General features: G+C 38.8%; 1 protein-coding gene across 1 annotated transcript in view; it reads left to right on the plus strand.

The window, feature by feature from the left end:
- Positions 1-1,388: 1,388 nt before the first annotated feature.
- Positions 1,389-13,711, plus strand: part of plpp2b (phospholipid phosphatase 2b) — a 28,986-nt gene continuing 16,663 nt past the window's right edge. Inside the window, exon 1 of the mRNA XM_024279393.2 lies at positions 1,389-1,882. Coding sequence (XP_024135161.1) covers positions 1,822-1,882 — 61 coding nt within the window. The 5' untranslated portion in view covers positions 1,389-1,821. The remainder of the gene's footprint in view (positions 1,883-13,711) is intronic.

The following is a 13,711-nucleotide window of genomic DNA, read 5'->3' on the forward strand; positions in this document are numbered from 1 at the left end:
AAAATATTGTTTTATCAGCTCCTGCAGTTTTTATTGTTTTTAGTTTTATTCTTTCATTTGATTTAAAAACAAATCGACAGAAAAACTTTACAGAAGTTTCAATTTTCAAAGTAAATTCTAAACAAACCAATTAATATTTAATTATTGAAATAATGATAAAAAATGAAATATTCAAATAAAAATCCGAAGAATAAATATATATAATATAAAAATATTTTAATAAATATAAAATAATACAAAATATTTTATAATATAAAATAATTTTCGTTCTTAGATTTAAAATTTTAAAGAGCAAAAAGCAAATTCTCTGACAGAGGAAACTTGCTTTTTAATTCAAACATGGTGGTGCAAGAATGATGGTCTGGGCTTCTCAGTGTCTGCACAGACTGACTGTATATTTAGATCATTTTGTCTGGAATGAAGAATTCCAGGAAGAACTTTTTTATTATTTTTTTTACATTTATTTTCTTAGTTTTTGTTCTTGTGTTTCTTTAAAAACTCAAGCTTGGTCGTAGTTTGGCTGAAAATGTAGATTTCTCTCCTCTCAGTGAAAAACGTTGAAGTTCTGCTGGTACCTGTGTCTCGGTTGACCAGGAGGGGGCAGTAAAGTCTCAGTTTTATCCTCTTCATCTCTGCTCTTTAGAGTATGAAACCTGCTCAGGTGTGAATCACCACCTGACTCTGAGTCCGTCACAAAATTCTTCGTTTTTAAGCTCATATACTATAAAATATATCTATTAATATTCAATTTTCAAATAGTGATATCTTAAACCAAAAACAGCTTGTATCTTGTTTCCTGTTCATTAGTCGTTCATATCTTTCATATTCTGCAGAAATGCAGGAAAAACTCATTAAAACGGTTTGTTACATCACAGTAAAAGGCTATTAGAAATGTTAATAAAACATTGTGAACCAAATGATTATTTATTTTAACTAAATGTTTGTTTACTTCAATAGTATAATATTAGAGATATTTATTACTTTAAACTTTATTACTTTACTTCAAACTAAAGTTAAATGTGGAATTATGGAATTAATTGAGTGATGAATGAAAATTAAATACTTCATTTTTGGAGTTTAAAAACCTTAGAAGCTATAAATGATTATAAAACACAAACTTAAATGGATTTTATTTATTTGTATCTATTTGTAAATTATTTTTTATTTGATTTGATCTGTTTTTCTTGTTAAACTGATTAACTTTGAGGATATTAAAGGAAGATTTATACTGTATATTATGAAAAACTAATAAACACAAACTGAACTGAATACATTTACATTTAAATAAACTAAATTTGTGGTTTTGTTCCTGAAATCTAAAAACACATAAGTAGCATTCTGACGTCATTTTAGTTTCATGTTTTTGTTGATGTCTCATCTCCTCTGTTGGACTCTGTTGGCTCCTCCTTGCTGCGGTTCCAATCCTTCCTCATGGAAGCCCGCGCGCTCTGAGAGACAAACCACTGAGGTTGGCGTCCCCGGTCCGCGCGCGCGCCCGTGCGTAAAGCCACTCAGGAGCCAAACGAGGAAGTCGGGAGGAGGGACCAGCGTAGAGGTGCTGGTGGGGTGGTGTGACCGGAGAGTTCGGCCAGTCGAACCGCCTCCGGCGCAGTGTAGTCAGGAGGATCCGCGGGTGTCGGGGAGCAGTGTCGCGCGCGCGGAGCGGAACTTCTGCGAACTCACGCGCCCCCATTAACCGGTGAGGTGAGCGCACAGGTAGAGCGGAGGATCCCGGAAGGACTCGTCATGCAGGTTTGCATCGTGCTGGTGTGACCCGCGCGCGTCTTCAGACAGCAGAACCCGCAGACGGTCTTCCCAAACATGGACACGAGGAGGAGGAAGAACCTGTACGTGCTGATGGATCTGCTGTGCGTTGCAGTTGGTAAGTTCGGGAAACTCTGAGCGGAACCGCCTGCCGGGAACAGCTGTTTGGCTTTGTAATCAGACAAAACTGCAGCTTCGCGTTTTGGTTTTTACGCATTCGTGCGTAAAAGTGTGTTTTTGGATGGCATTCCATCTGTGGCTCCGCGAGCCCTCCCTCCGCGATCACGTTAGGTAACTGCCTGGACGTTTGCAGGACTTTCCAGATCTTCAGGAAGCTGAGCGCGTCCGTGGATTCATCTGAGCTGCATGTTTCTGTTCTCTGGAGAGTTTACTCCACAAACTCCTTCAGCTTCCTCTTTCAGGGAGTTGCTGCTGCAAAAGTCTGAATTTATCTTTAACTTGCTTCCTAAAAAACACAGAAAGGTTGCATTTGGTTATGTTTTTGTGACGGGATTCATCTTCAAGTTTGTTCATAAACCTAAAGCAGGAGCCACGTGTGGATCTTTGATCTCCATGGACAAACATAAAGTAAGTCATGGAGACTTCTGACCCGGATATGTGACCATCGGAGTCAACAGCTCACCCTAACCAAAAATACAGAGAGAAAACAAATAAATAAAGCCCACAAATAAAGACTACCAAGGTCCAACCCCATTGGGGTAGTCTTCATTTGTGGGCTTTATTTATTTATTTTGTTAGATCCAATTAGGCCGTTAGAGTCAGCAGATCCCCCAAACCAAAACTACCTCAACAAAACAAATAAACAAAGCCAGAAAACTAAGACTACCAACTCCAAACTAGACATAATTCATATGTATTGTTTAAATTAAAGGACTAAAGTGAGACCATGCGGCTCCTTCCAGGTTTGGATCAGTAGAAAACGAGCCTGTTCTCCTGGTAGAGGTTACCGACTCCACCCCTAAAGGAAACCACTCGGTCTGCGAACATGGACTCAGATTATCTGTGTGATAAGGAGGTTGTGATTGATCCACCATAAACAAACTGAGTGACTCATGACCCTTTGGACCAGACTTTAGACCCTGAAGGTGACTCAGCTCGGCTTCAGGTGTCATGAAGGTTTTCAGTGTTTTGTTTTAAAGCTGAGTGTTTCCAGGGCAGATGGAGCTTCTGCTCACGCTGTGGATGTGGAATGTACCACTGTGGTGGAGTGTTGGTTCTGGTCCGTCTGCGTTTTGTCCCTGCGTCTGCAGCCGTGATGCTGCTGCGGTTGGAGGCTTCATGGAGAAATGACATTCTGCCCCAGCTGAGGTTTTTTTTTTTTTTTTCTCCCCCGCTGGTGCTGTGGGAATAATAACAGACGCTCTGCTGGCGAGATTAAAGTTTCTGGGTCCCGCGCTCAGCCTCCTTCCTCTCCACCACCCACGTCATCCACCCAAATAATCATCAAGTCAACCCCAGGCCTAAACGCGGCTCCCCCAGCCGTGTAATGACGGCGGCAGAGGGCTGTAATCACGCTGACCGTCCGTAAACACAAGAGTGTTTGGAGAAGGACTTCTGGAGCTACTGTGTCTCTGATTGGACCGACCTTCCATTTCAATCTTTGTGTCAACAGTTCTTTTGTTAAGTAATCAGATTACAACAACATCAGGAGCTGCACGCCCAGGTCAAACTAACAACTGTTTTCTGGAGGAGTGTTCTACTTTCTGCAACTGTGGATCAGGAGTGTTGAACTCAATCACACAAGAGGCCAAAATCCAAACACACATTTTATATCACGGAACGAACAGGATAAACATTTATTAAACACTAAAAATGTGTGTTTGTTTCACAATTCACAGGTTCACAAAATGTTTTATTAACTATTCTAATAGCCTTTTACTGTGATGTAGCAAACCGTTTTAATGAGTTTTTCCTGCATTTCTGCAGAATATGAAAGATATGAACGACTAAGGAAACAAGATACAAGCTGTTTTTGGTTTAAGATATCACTATTTTAAAATGGAATATTAATAGATATATTTTATAGTATATGAGCTTGAAAACGAAGAATTTTGTGAATTGTTTGTAAAATATGTTTTTAAAAAAATCAGCAAAACTTGTATTGGTCTCTAAATAATCAGTAAACAGATCCACATAATGTTTAAGAATGTTACTTTTTAACATATTAGTGGTTCCAAAAACGATTATTTTAATAGTCGACTAATCACTGATTATTTTTTCTGATTAGTCAACTAATCGGGTCGTGTACATATAGTACAAATCTTAACCATCATTAGCTTTAAACTAAAAACTAGATATATAGCATTACCTACGATAATGAGTGTGAATGCTGTTAGCTGAATTTGGCCGCTAAAGATGCTAGTTGTGAAAGCTGAAGATGCTGAAGCTGATGGCTAGCTAAAATATTAGTTAGCTAAAAAAAAAGCTTAAAAAAAGCTGAAGTTAGCCAGAGCAGCTAGCATGCAGCTAAACTCCAAATTAGCCTAAAAACTGAAAAAAAAGCTAAAGTAGCCAGCATGCAGCTTAAATATTAGTTAAACTACAAATTAACCTAAAACAGAAGAAAAAAAAGCCTAAATTAGCTACAGTAGCTAGCATGTAGCGGAAATATTAGCTAAGATCCAAAATGGTCTAAAAACCTTAATAAATGCCAAAATTGTCCATAAAGTTGCAGAATGTGATTATAATGTTCAACTTTACTACACCATATAAAAAAGTAACAACTAATCGACTATTTTAATAGTTAAATAGTCGTTGATTAGTTGACCAATCGTGGCAGCTCTAATAACTATGAATAAAAATGCAGGAATATTATCCCAGAATAAATCAACTCAAACCTTAAATAACTTTCAATATTTTACTCTCCATAGAAATATATTTTGTCAAAATTATACAAGTTAGAAATGAGAACAAGATAACATCGGGTCATTAATAACAATAAAATAAATTACCTGGAGGGCCGGATCCGGCCCCCGGGCCTTGACTTTGACACGTGGGATGCAGAAGAAAATAACATTGAAATTATACATTATTATTTTTCAGAATATAAGTTGCTTCTGGCAGCCAAAAACTGGCTGATAAAAAAGAAAAAATCATATAAGTCACATTTTTGGGATTAACGTGTCTTTTATTTTGAAAGGAAATCATGTGAACCTCTGTTAAAAGTAAAGAACTGTTTCAAATTTTGAAAAAAAGTATTTTCTCTTCATATTTATGTTTTATCAATACAAATAAGTTATTTTTTAAGCTTCAGTAAAAGAGTTGAACCTGATGTTGATACAGACGGTCAAAATTGAGCAGCGAAAGAAAAACATTTGAGTAAGTAAAATATTTTGAAAACTAAACTGCAGCATCTCCATCTTTCTCTTTTTTGTTTTGACCCGCCCCAATAACTGCTGGCCAATGACTGAAGAGATCTTTAGTCACATGGTTCTGTTTAGAAGGTTTGGTCTGACGCAGAAATCTCTGTCCGAGTATAGAACAAACGCAAGATTCAGGACTCGATCCGGAACAAATCCTTTTCCCAGAATACACCCTGGAGGACAACGGACGCTTTCAGCGGTACTTCTGTCTTTCTGTCCCGCACTAGTCAGAGAAACGAACAAGAATCTATGGATGCAAATAAGAAAAATGTCTTAAAGTTCATGAGGAGAACGATCAGATTCTCCTCCATGTTTGTTTTGGATGGCACTTCTTCTTCTGCGTTGCTGCCAGAAGCAAATATTTATACATACACCTACAGCGCCCTCCGGTGGTTGGTAGTGGGAAGACATTTGAGCACACAATGTGGTAGAATGTTCTAATAATGTTCTCTTTGGACTAATCTAATGTGGAAAAACGATAGTCTTTTATCAAGTCCTTAAATTTCTTCAAGAAATCTGGAAAATGTCACCTGCTCTAGAACCAGGTATTTATCTCGGAGTCTGGATGTTTGGGATCCACTTTAGGTCAGTGAATCGATTTGTTCAAAATAATCAAAATCGACTATGAATCGTATCGACGACCACAATAAATATCACACATAACTCGCACTTTTGGCCAAACGATGCAAAGAAACCAGGATTTATATCACGAAATGATGACGATCAAAATTCAACGAAGAAGTTGGTTCAAATCTTTTAGTTTTTCTGCTGTTTGTAAAGGTTTATTCTCTTAGATTTCTCAGGTGTTCTGGTGTCTGTGTAAGTGGATACTGGAGGGCGTTGGCCCAGAGCGCACATGATTGGCTCAGAGGCTCATAAAAACGGTGCAGCGGGTGGAGAAAACCGAACCTTTGCAAGCTTTAAAGAAAAGGTCGTCAGAGTAAAACGAGTCTCACAATCGTGGGAAGACTCTGATGGAGGACCGTGCTCTCTTTCATTTTTCCTTTCACTTCCATCGTGACAAACCTGTTTGGTTTTCCTACAAACAGATTAAGTTGCATGTCTGCAGCTCTGGGTTTGTTTGTTTCTTTGTTAAACCGACTTCTTAATCCATTAAGACTTGATGCAACACTGAGGCGTTATTCTCAAGAACGCCTCGGGTCTACAACCTCTCATATTCATCCCCAAACGCATCACTTCCTGTTGAAGAGCTGCTGGGATCGCTCTCTTCACGCCGCTGCGTCTCCAGGGGGCTCCGCCTCTCACGCTTTGTTGGGAAGACGGATTGTTCCGAGGGAAACGGAGAAGGTGGACGATGGGAATTGTTCCCCGGCTCCGCACTCTGTCATGGAGACCGCAGCCTTTAGAAGAAGCGAGCTCTGTCCTGAGGGGTGGAGCTTCAGAAGAACACGGGAAGAACACGGGAAGATTGGGACATCGCTGCCTTTGGGGGGGTGGAGGATTACAGCAGCTTTTATGACACTTTATCTTCTAGTCGGGAGGGTTACAGCCACCCCGCCCTGCGAATGAGGCCTTCAAGGGTCAGCCTAACAAAAAGGGGGTAACTTTAGTCTTTGGGGTTTATTGGAACTTCTGAAGAATGAATCTGTTCAGAGGAAACAGTTGCTTTGGTTGCAGACTTTAATTATTAATAGTTTTTCTAACTAGACTTTCGTTTTATCCGATTAATTATTTTCATGCTGTTGGGATAATAAAACACTAAAGATGTTTGTTGTGTAATTGACTCCTAGTAAATTATTAAAGGTAACTGCAGTCAATAAAAATACAGTTTTCTGCAACTAATTTATAGAAGAATGAGCTCTGATGAAGAAAGTCCCTAAAACCTTTAGTTTGATGCCAATCGAGGTCATGTATCCAAAAAGAAGCTCCGTGTGTGAATGATTAAACATTCACACTACAGTGATTCTCCTGCTCCTTTCTGTACGTTTTTTTGACAAAAACTCCATCACACTTTCAGAGATTTCAGTGATCTTGGTATCAAAACATTCAGCTCATTCAGGACATTACTGCTGGTACTTTTGGTATTCATAAACTTTATAGTTTTTAAAATATTGACGAAAGCAGTCTTTTTTTTCCAGCTTTTTAGGCTAATTTGGAGTTTAGCTAATAATATAGCGTCATGCTAGCTTTTTTGGCCAAATTTAGAACTTTTTTCCATTTCTTTAGGCTTTTTTTGAAGTTTAGCTAATATTTTAGCATTATGACAGCTGTTTTGACGAACTGATTTTTTTTCTATTTTTTTAGGCTAAGTTGGAGTTTAGCTAACATTTTAGCATTATGCTAGCTGTTTTGGCCAAATTTAGTTTTTTTAGTTTCTTTTAGGATAATTTATTGGATTATCTAAAACTTCAGAATTACACTAGAGTTTTTGTCCAAATTTAGAACTTTTTTCAATTTCTTTAGGGTAATTTTGGAGATTAGCTAACATTTTCAGCATTATGCTAGCTGTTTTGGCAAATGTAATTTTTTTTGAGGACAGTTTGTAGTTTAGCTAATAATTTAGCATTATGCTAGCTGTTTTGGCCAAATTTAGTTTTTTTAGTTTCTTTTAGGATAATTTAGGGGATTATCTAAAACTTCAGAATTACACTAGAGTTTTTGTCCAAATTTAGAACTTTTTTTCAATTTCTTTAGGGTAATTTTGGAGTTTAGCTAACATTTTCAGCATCATGCTAGCTGTTTTGGCAAGTTTCAATTTTTTTGTGTGTTTTTTTTTAGACTAGTTTAGAGTTTAACTAATAATTTAGTATTAAGCTAGTTGTTTTGGTTAAATTTAGTTTTTTTTTATAGTTTCTTTTAGGAGAATTTTGGGATTATCAATAACTTCAGCATTATACTAGTGTTTTTGTCCAAATTTAGAACTATTTTTCCATTTCTTTAGGGTAATTTTGGAGTTTAGCTAATAATTTAGCATTATGCTAGCTGTTCTGGCAAATTCAGATTTTTTCCCCTTATTTTCTTCAAGATAATTTGGAGTTTAGCTCATATTCTAGCATTATGCTAGTTGTTTTGGCCAAATTGGACATTTTTCCAAATTTTGAGGCTAATTTGGAGCTAAGCTAATATTTTAGCATTATGCTAGCTGTTTTGGTAAATTTAGATTTATTTCCAGTTTTTTAGGCTAATTTTGGTGTTTAGCTAATAATTTAGTGTTATGCTAGGTATTTTGGCAGAATTAGACATCTTTTCAGGGTTTTCTTTGTTTTTTTGTGGCTTATTTGGCATTTATCTAATATTTTAGCAAGCTTTCAGCTTCAGCAGCCACATTCAGCTAACAGCATTCACACTAACATTATCACAAGTAATGCTTTACATAGTTACTTCTATTTTTCAATGAAATACATCAGACTGAATGAGAGTAGACACACATGATGTCGATGAATGCTTTTTTTTTCTATAAATGATGTTATTTTTGGAGCAGTTTTTGATCGTCCAAACAAGTGGGAACTTACTTTCCACCTTAATAAAGCAGCAGTTTTTGGAGCCAGGTCACTCCTAGTGCAGCTGGAGCAGCCAGTGACAGAAAAGGATCAGAAAACAAGTTTGAACCTAAACGTAGATGAAGTTGGCCGACAGGTAATATCTTTAGTGAGCCGCTTATTTGTGCATCATAGCGGCCAAAAGGCTCCACCAGCTGATACCAGAGCCTTTCTTGTTTGGTTCTTATCCCATCACTCCATCACTGTAACATAATAAAAAACTGAAGATAAAGGATAGAATGGTTAATCCGACCAATAGAATGGCTGAGTTTATTTGTTTATGGAAGTCTATGGGATTTTGGCTTCTTGGAGCCACTTCCTGTTAGGAATGCAAGGGGGGGAGGAGTCGCTCAGTCCAGTTCTCATATACAGTCAATGTTTTACTCCATAGTTTAGCCCAAACAATGCAGACTATTGTTGAAAACAGACACAAGAAGAAACTTTCAGAACATTTTTTCTGTCTAATGTCGTTAAAATCTTTGTCTCATCAGAACCATTTTTATCAAGTAGTTCAGCACTTCCAGAACCAGGATAAGTTTGAGAGCATCACTTTTATTAAAAACAGATGAGAAAGACGAGAATCTGAAGTTTGTCAAACGGCGAGTCGTGATGCTTAAATCTGAAAGCTCAAAAAGACTCAGTAAGCAGAGCTAATAAGCCGCAGTGAGCTGAGAAGTCTTCAGTACGTTTATTTAACCTGCAAAGAAAACATCAGAGTTTCCCTCTTTAAAGCTACAGATCTTCCAGGTTCTGACCGGTGTGGTCGTTTTGATCCCCCCCAAACCCAGACTCTCTGATGGTCTGCCCACGTTCCGCTGGCTCAGCCTCACCTTCCAGCCCGTCCCCGTCTGCTCTGCTCCAGGCTCGGCATGCGTGAGTGACGGACGGAGAGGAACAGCGGGATTAGAAGGAGAGAATGGGCCCCAGCCGCAGGATTTGGTGGGACCGGTGGAGCTGGGCGTTCCTCATTTCTATCGGAATTCCAGAGACCAGCAGCGGCGGAGGATGTAGACTCAGCACATTCCTTCCATGTTAGTCAGCCTAGCCTGAGATGAGACAACCAGCAGGAGGGAGGGTTTGTTGTGTGAATTCTTACAAAACATTCACACTATGGTCATTCTCCTGCTGTTTTTGGGCATATAAAAACTGGATCACACTTATAGTGTTTTCAATCTTGGTATCAAAACGTTCAGCTCGTTCAGGACGTTACTGTTCGTATTTTCAGTATTCATAAACTTTATAGTTTTGGAAATATTGAGCAAAATATTCCCCATAGGAAATGAATGAGAAAGTATTCAATTTTCAAATTTTAAGTAGATTAGAAACAAGCATTTAAATATATTCATGGACTATGTTTTAATCTTTTATAGTATTTTTTTTTTTATTTGGAGTTTACCTAATATTTAGCAACATGCTAACGTTTTTGGCTAATTTGTTTCCTACTGAGGTTTTTATAGGCTAATTTGGAGTTTAGCATCTATTTTAGCAACATGCTAACGTTTTTGGCTAATCTGTCATCTATTGAGATTTTTATAGGCTAATTTAGAGTTTAGCTTCTATTTTAGCAACAGGCTAATGTATTTAGCTAATTTGGCATTTACTGATGTTTTTAATTTGGACTTTAGCTTCTATTTTAGCAAGAGGCTAACATTTTTGACTAAGTTTACTGATGAATTGTTGGCTAATTTGGAGTTTAGCTTCTATTTTAGCAACAGGCTAAAATTTACGTCTAATTTGGCCCCTACTGGGGAATTTTAGGCTAATTTAGTGTTTAGCTTCTATTTTATCAGCATGCTAACGTTTTAGGCTAAGTCATGTACTGAGATTTTTCAGGCTAATTTAGAGTTTAGCTTCTATTTTAGCAACAGGCTAACGCTTTTAATTAATTTAGTTTACTGAGGAATTTTAGGCTACTTTGGAGTTTAGTTAGTATTTAAGCAACAATCAGAGTTTTTTGGCTAATTTGGCATCGACTGGGGTTTTTCAGGATAATTTGAGGTTTAGCTCATATTTAAGAAACGCACTATATATTTGAGCAAAATTAGCATGTATTAGGAATTTTTAAGCAATTTTACTACTATTTTTTTTTTTTTAGAAATTTAGGTCAACTTCTGCACTCTTTCATAGTTTTTTAACAAAATTTTCAGTCTTTTAGCAAATTTAGTATTTTGTAAATAGTTTTTGCATTTTCAGTAAATCCCTGCACCAATTAATGTAAATTGTGTCGCCATTTTCAGAAAAACGCTTCAGGATCTTCAGCGACTACTTTTAGCAAATACTCTTCACACTAGCATTAGTAGGTAATGTAACTTCTCTAGTTACATTTTTTTGTTGCTAAAAGCTGCTCTCTAAATATCTGCAGCATCACCTGACGACCAACAAGAGGAACCAGAGAAGAAAAGAAACTGTCAGGACTGAACGCTGACTAAATACTGGCTCTTCAGATGAAACTAGATCTGCTTCCAGAAGATAAAGATCAGCAGAAAACCGCGGAAGTGGATTCTGGCTGCGTGACCTTACTGCTGAAAAGACAGGAAGCGGGAGTGGATGGAGGTAGATGGAGGGGCAAACGTTCCAGCTGTGACCCTGAAGAGAAGACGGAGCAGGGCAGCTGGAGGGCAGCAGAGCGGCCCCCTCACACGGCTTTAGCACACCTCTGAAGTATGCAGAGTGAAAACCCAGACCGTATGTTGTTTTACCTTCTGGGAAGTCATTGTGCGGTTCTGCAGGTGTAGCTCGCCATGTCAGAGAAACCGCGAGAGCAAATCACCGGAGCCGCTTCCAGACAAACACTGCAGCTTCGTTCAGGATCTCTGGGTGATGGAAAAAGCAGCGGGATGGGCAAATAGACTCGAGAAAACGAGCGGGAAAGGGGGGGAGAGGGAACAGAGGGTAAATGGAAAGAGGAAGTGACAAACCCACGCTCGGTGGGATCGTGGTCCACACGGACCTGCATAACTGGACATCCACGGTCTACAGCGGCGGTGGGCAAACTACGGCCAGGGGGCCATCTGTGGCCCGCCAAACTGGAATAAATTACATTATTAATCCTTAATATTTTATTTTCTGGGATTCTGGTGTCTCTGAATGGTTCCAATTAGATGCAGGAAGTTATTGTTTATTCATATTTTCTGACGCTCATCTGTTTTCTGATTCGGACAGCCGTTTTTCCGATCATTCCAGCGCCACACGAACGCAGCATTCTCTAATTTCCATTTTCCCTGATGAGTCTTAACCCATTTGGCTCTAAAATAAGTACAAAAGCCTCAGTTCTGAAATAAAACAACGTTCTGTTTTCAAATATATGTATTTATAGTCAATCAAAATTAAAGCATGTTTCCTCAGATTCCAGGTTATTTCCGTCTCTCATGAGGTTGATGACCAAAATACTCTTCCTGGTTCGGCCCTTCTGCCAAATGTTAGAATCCCCAATGGTCCACGAGTCAGAAAGGTCTCAATATTCACAACAAAAAGAGATATCTAGGGCAGAATCCTGCAGGAAAACATTGATTTGTCTTAGGGATGGGCGTAAATCAATACTGGATATCCAACCGATTCCAGATGATCAGTTCATCAAATCCTTGAATTGATTGTAGTTTTAGATGAATTCTTGTCATTTTCAGGCAAAACTTCTTTGTTCTTTCAGGACACATCTAGTCTGCATAACCCTCGTGCTGTCCTGGGTATGTTGACGTTGGGAGTGGGGTCATCTGGACCCCACAAGACTGTCCACTGAACTTTTTATTTTTTTATTTTTTATTTTTTAATCTTCTCTGGTGTCTTCGGCAGACATGAAACCCTGTCCACCTTTGTCATGGAATGAATAACACGTCAATGTTAGGGTCGGGTCATCCGGACCCCGTAAGATAGCCCAAGGGTTAAAGGGAACCAAAGTTTGTTTCCATAGAACAAAGTTTTAGTCTGAATACACCCAAGTAGACTCTGGTCTGGGACCAGGAACCGCTCTGGGACCCAAACTTCAAGGTGGTCTCGGTTCATTACCGAGACTGAACTTCGGTTCACTCTTCAGTCTGAATACAAAGCAGTCCGGGAGTGGACTAACTGGACCAAACGGCCACCGTAGCCGATGGTCACCTGATGTAATCGAAGTAGAAATGAAGCAACAGGACAGCGATTGTCGAGTTATCAAACAGGAAAAAGAGTCAAAGAGGCAGTAAGACAGAAGAATTATGAAAACAATCGGGTCGTTGTCGTCCAGAACTATTGAATCGGTTGAATACTTTAACAGTGATAATCAGCCCTAAGCGGGATACAAGAACTGATGCAGGAGAGGATGAAAGCTTGTTTACAGTCAACTGAACAAGAAGAATGAACGCTTTCTTTGCGGGAACCAAATCTTTTCCCAAACCAGGGATGGACAACCTGAATCCCATCAAAGAGATTCCCGTCTGACGGACGGATCAACCTGTTTTTCCTCTTTCACTCCATCAAAGCAGGTCTTCTTTTTTATTTTTCAGGAGAGAAGGGTTGATATGTCTGAGTTCATCCCGAGTCTCGGACTCTTTTAGCAGCGTTTGGGTTGTGGGATTGTCTGGTGGTGTCCTTTCTGTGTGCTGCAGGTCTATTTCTGTCCGGGAGTCGAGTCCGTCTGCTTTCCAGGAGACTGGCTGCTTGTGTCTGGCAGATATTATCCACCAGTTATGAAACACGGGAGCGTGCACACACACCTCGTTTTTCATCCTGTCTGGAAAACCAGCCCTTACAGTCTTGACATCATTCACATTTGTCGTTAAAGAGGTCGTCTCAGCCAAATGTTTTGACTCGTTCTAAACCAGGGGTCTCAAACTCAAATCAGCCGGGGGCCGCTGGAGGCGGAATCTAGTTGAGGCCGGGCCGCATCAGGATTTTCATAAGAAAATCGCTGAGAAAACATTCCAATGTTCTTAAATATCTTTATTTTTAACACAGAATCATGAATAAATAATGAACGACGTGTACAGATCTTTGTCCGTGTAGATTTATATATATATATAAAAAAATAAGTTTTTAAATAGTTTATATTGAAGATTAAACTTAAGATATATTGCTAGGGGGTAGAATTAA

The sequence above is a fragment of the Oryzias melastigma genome, linkage group LG4, assembly GCF_002922805.2.
Source record: "Oryzias melastigma strain HK-1 linkage group LG4, ASM292280v2, whole genome shotgun sequence".
In the NCBI taxonomy this organism is placed as follows: domain Eukaryota; kingdom Metazoa; phylum Chordata; class Actinopteri; order Beloniformes; family Adrianichthyidae; genus Oryzias; species Oryzias melastigma.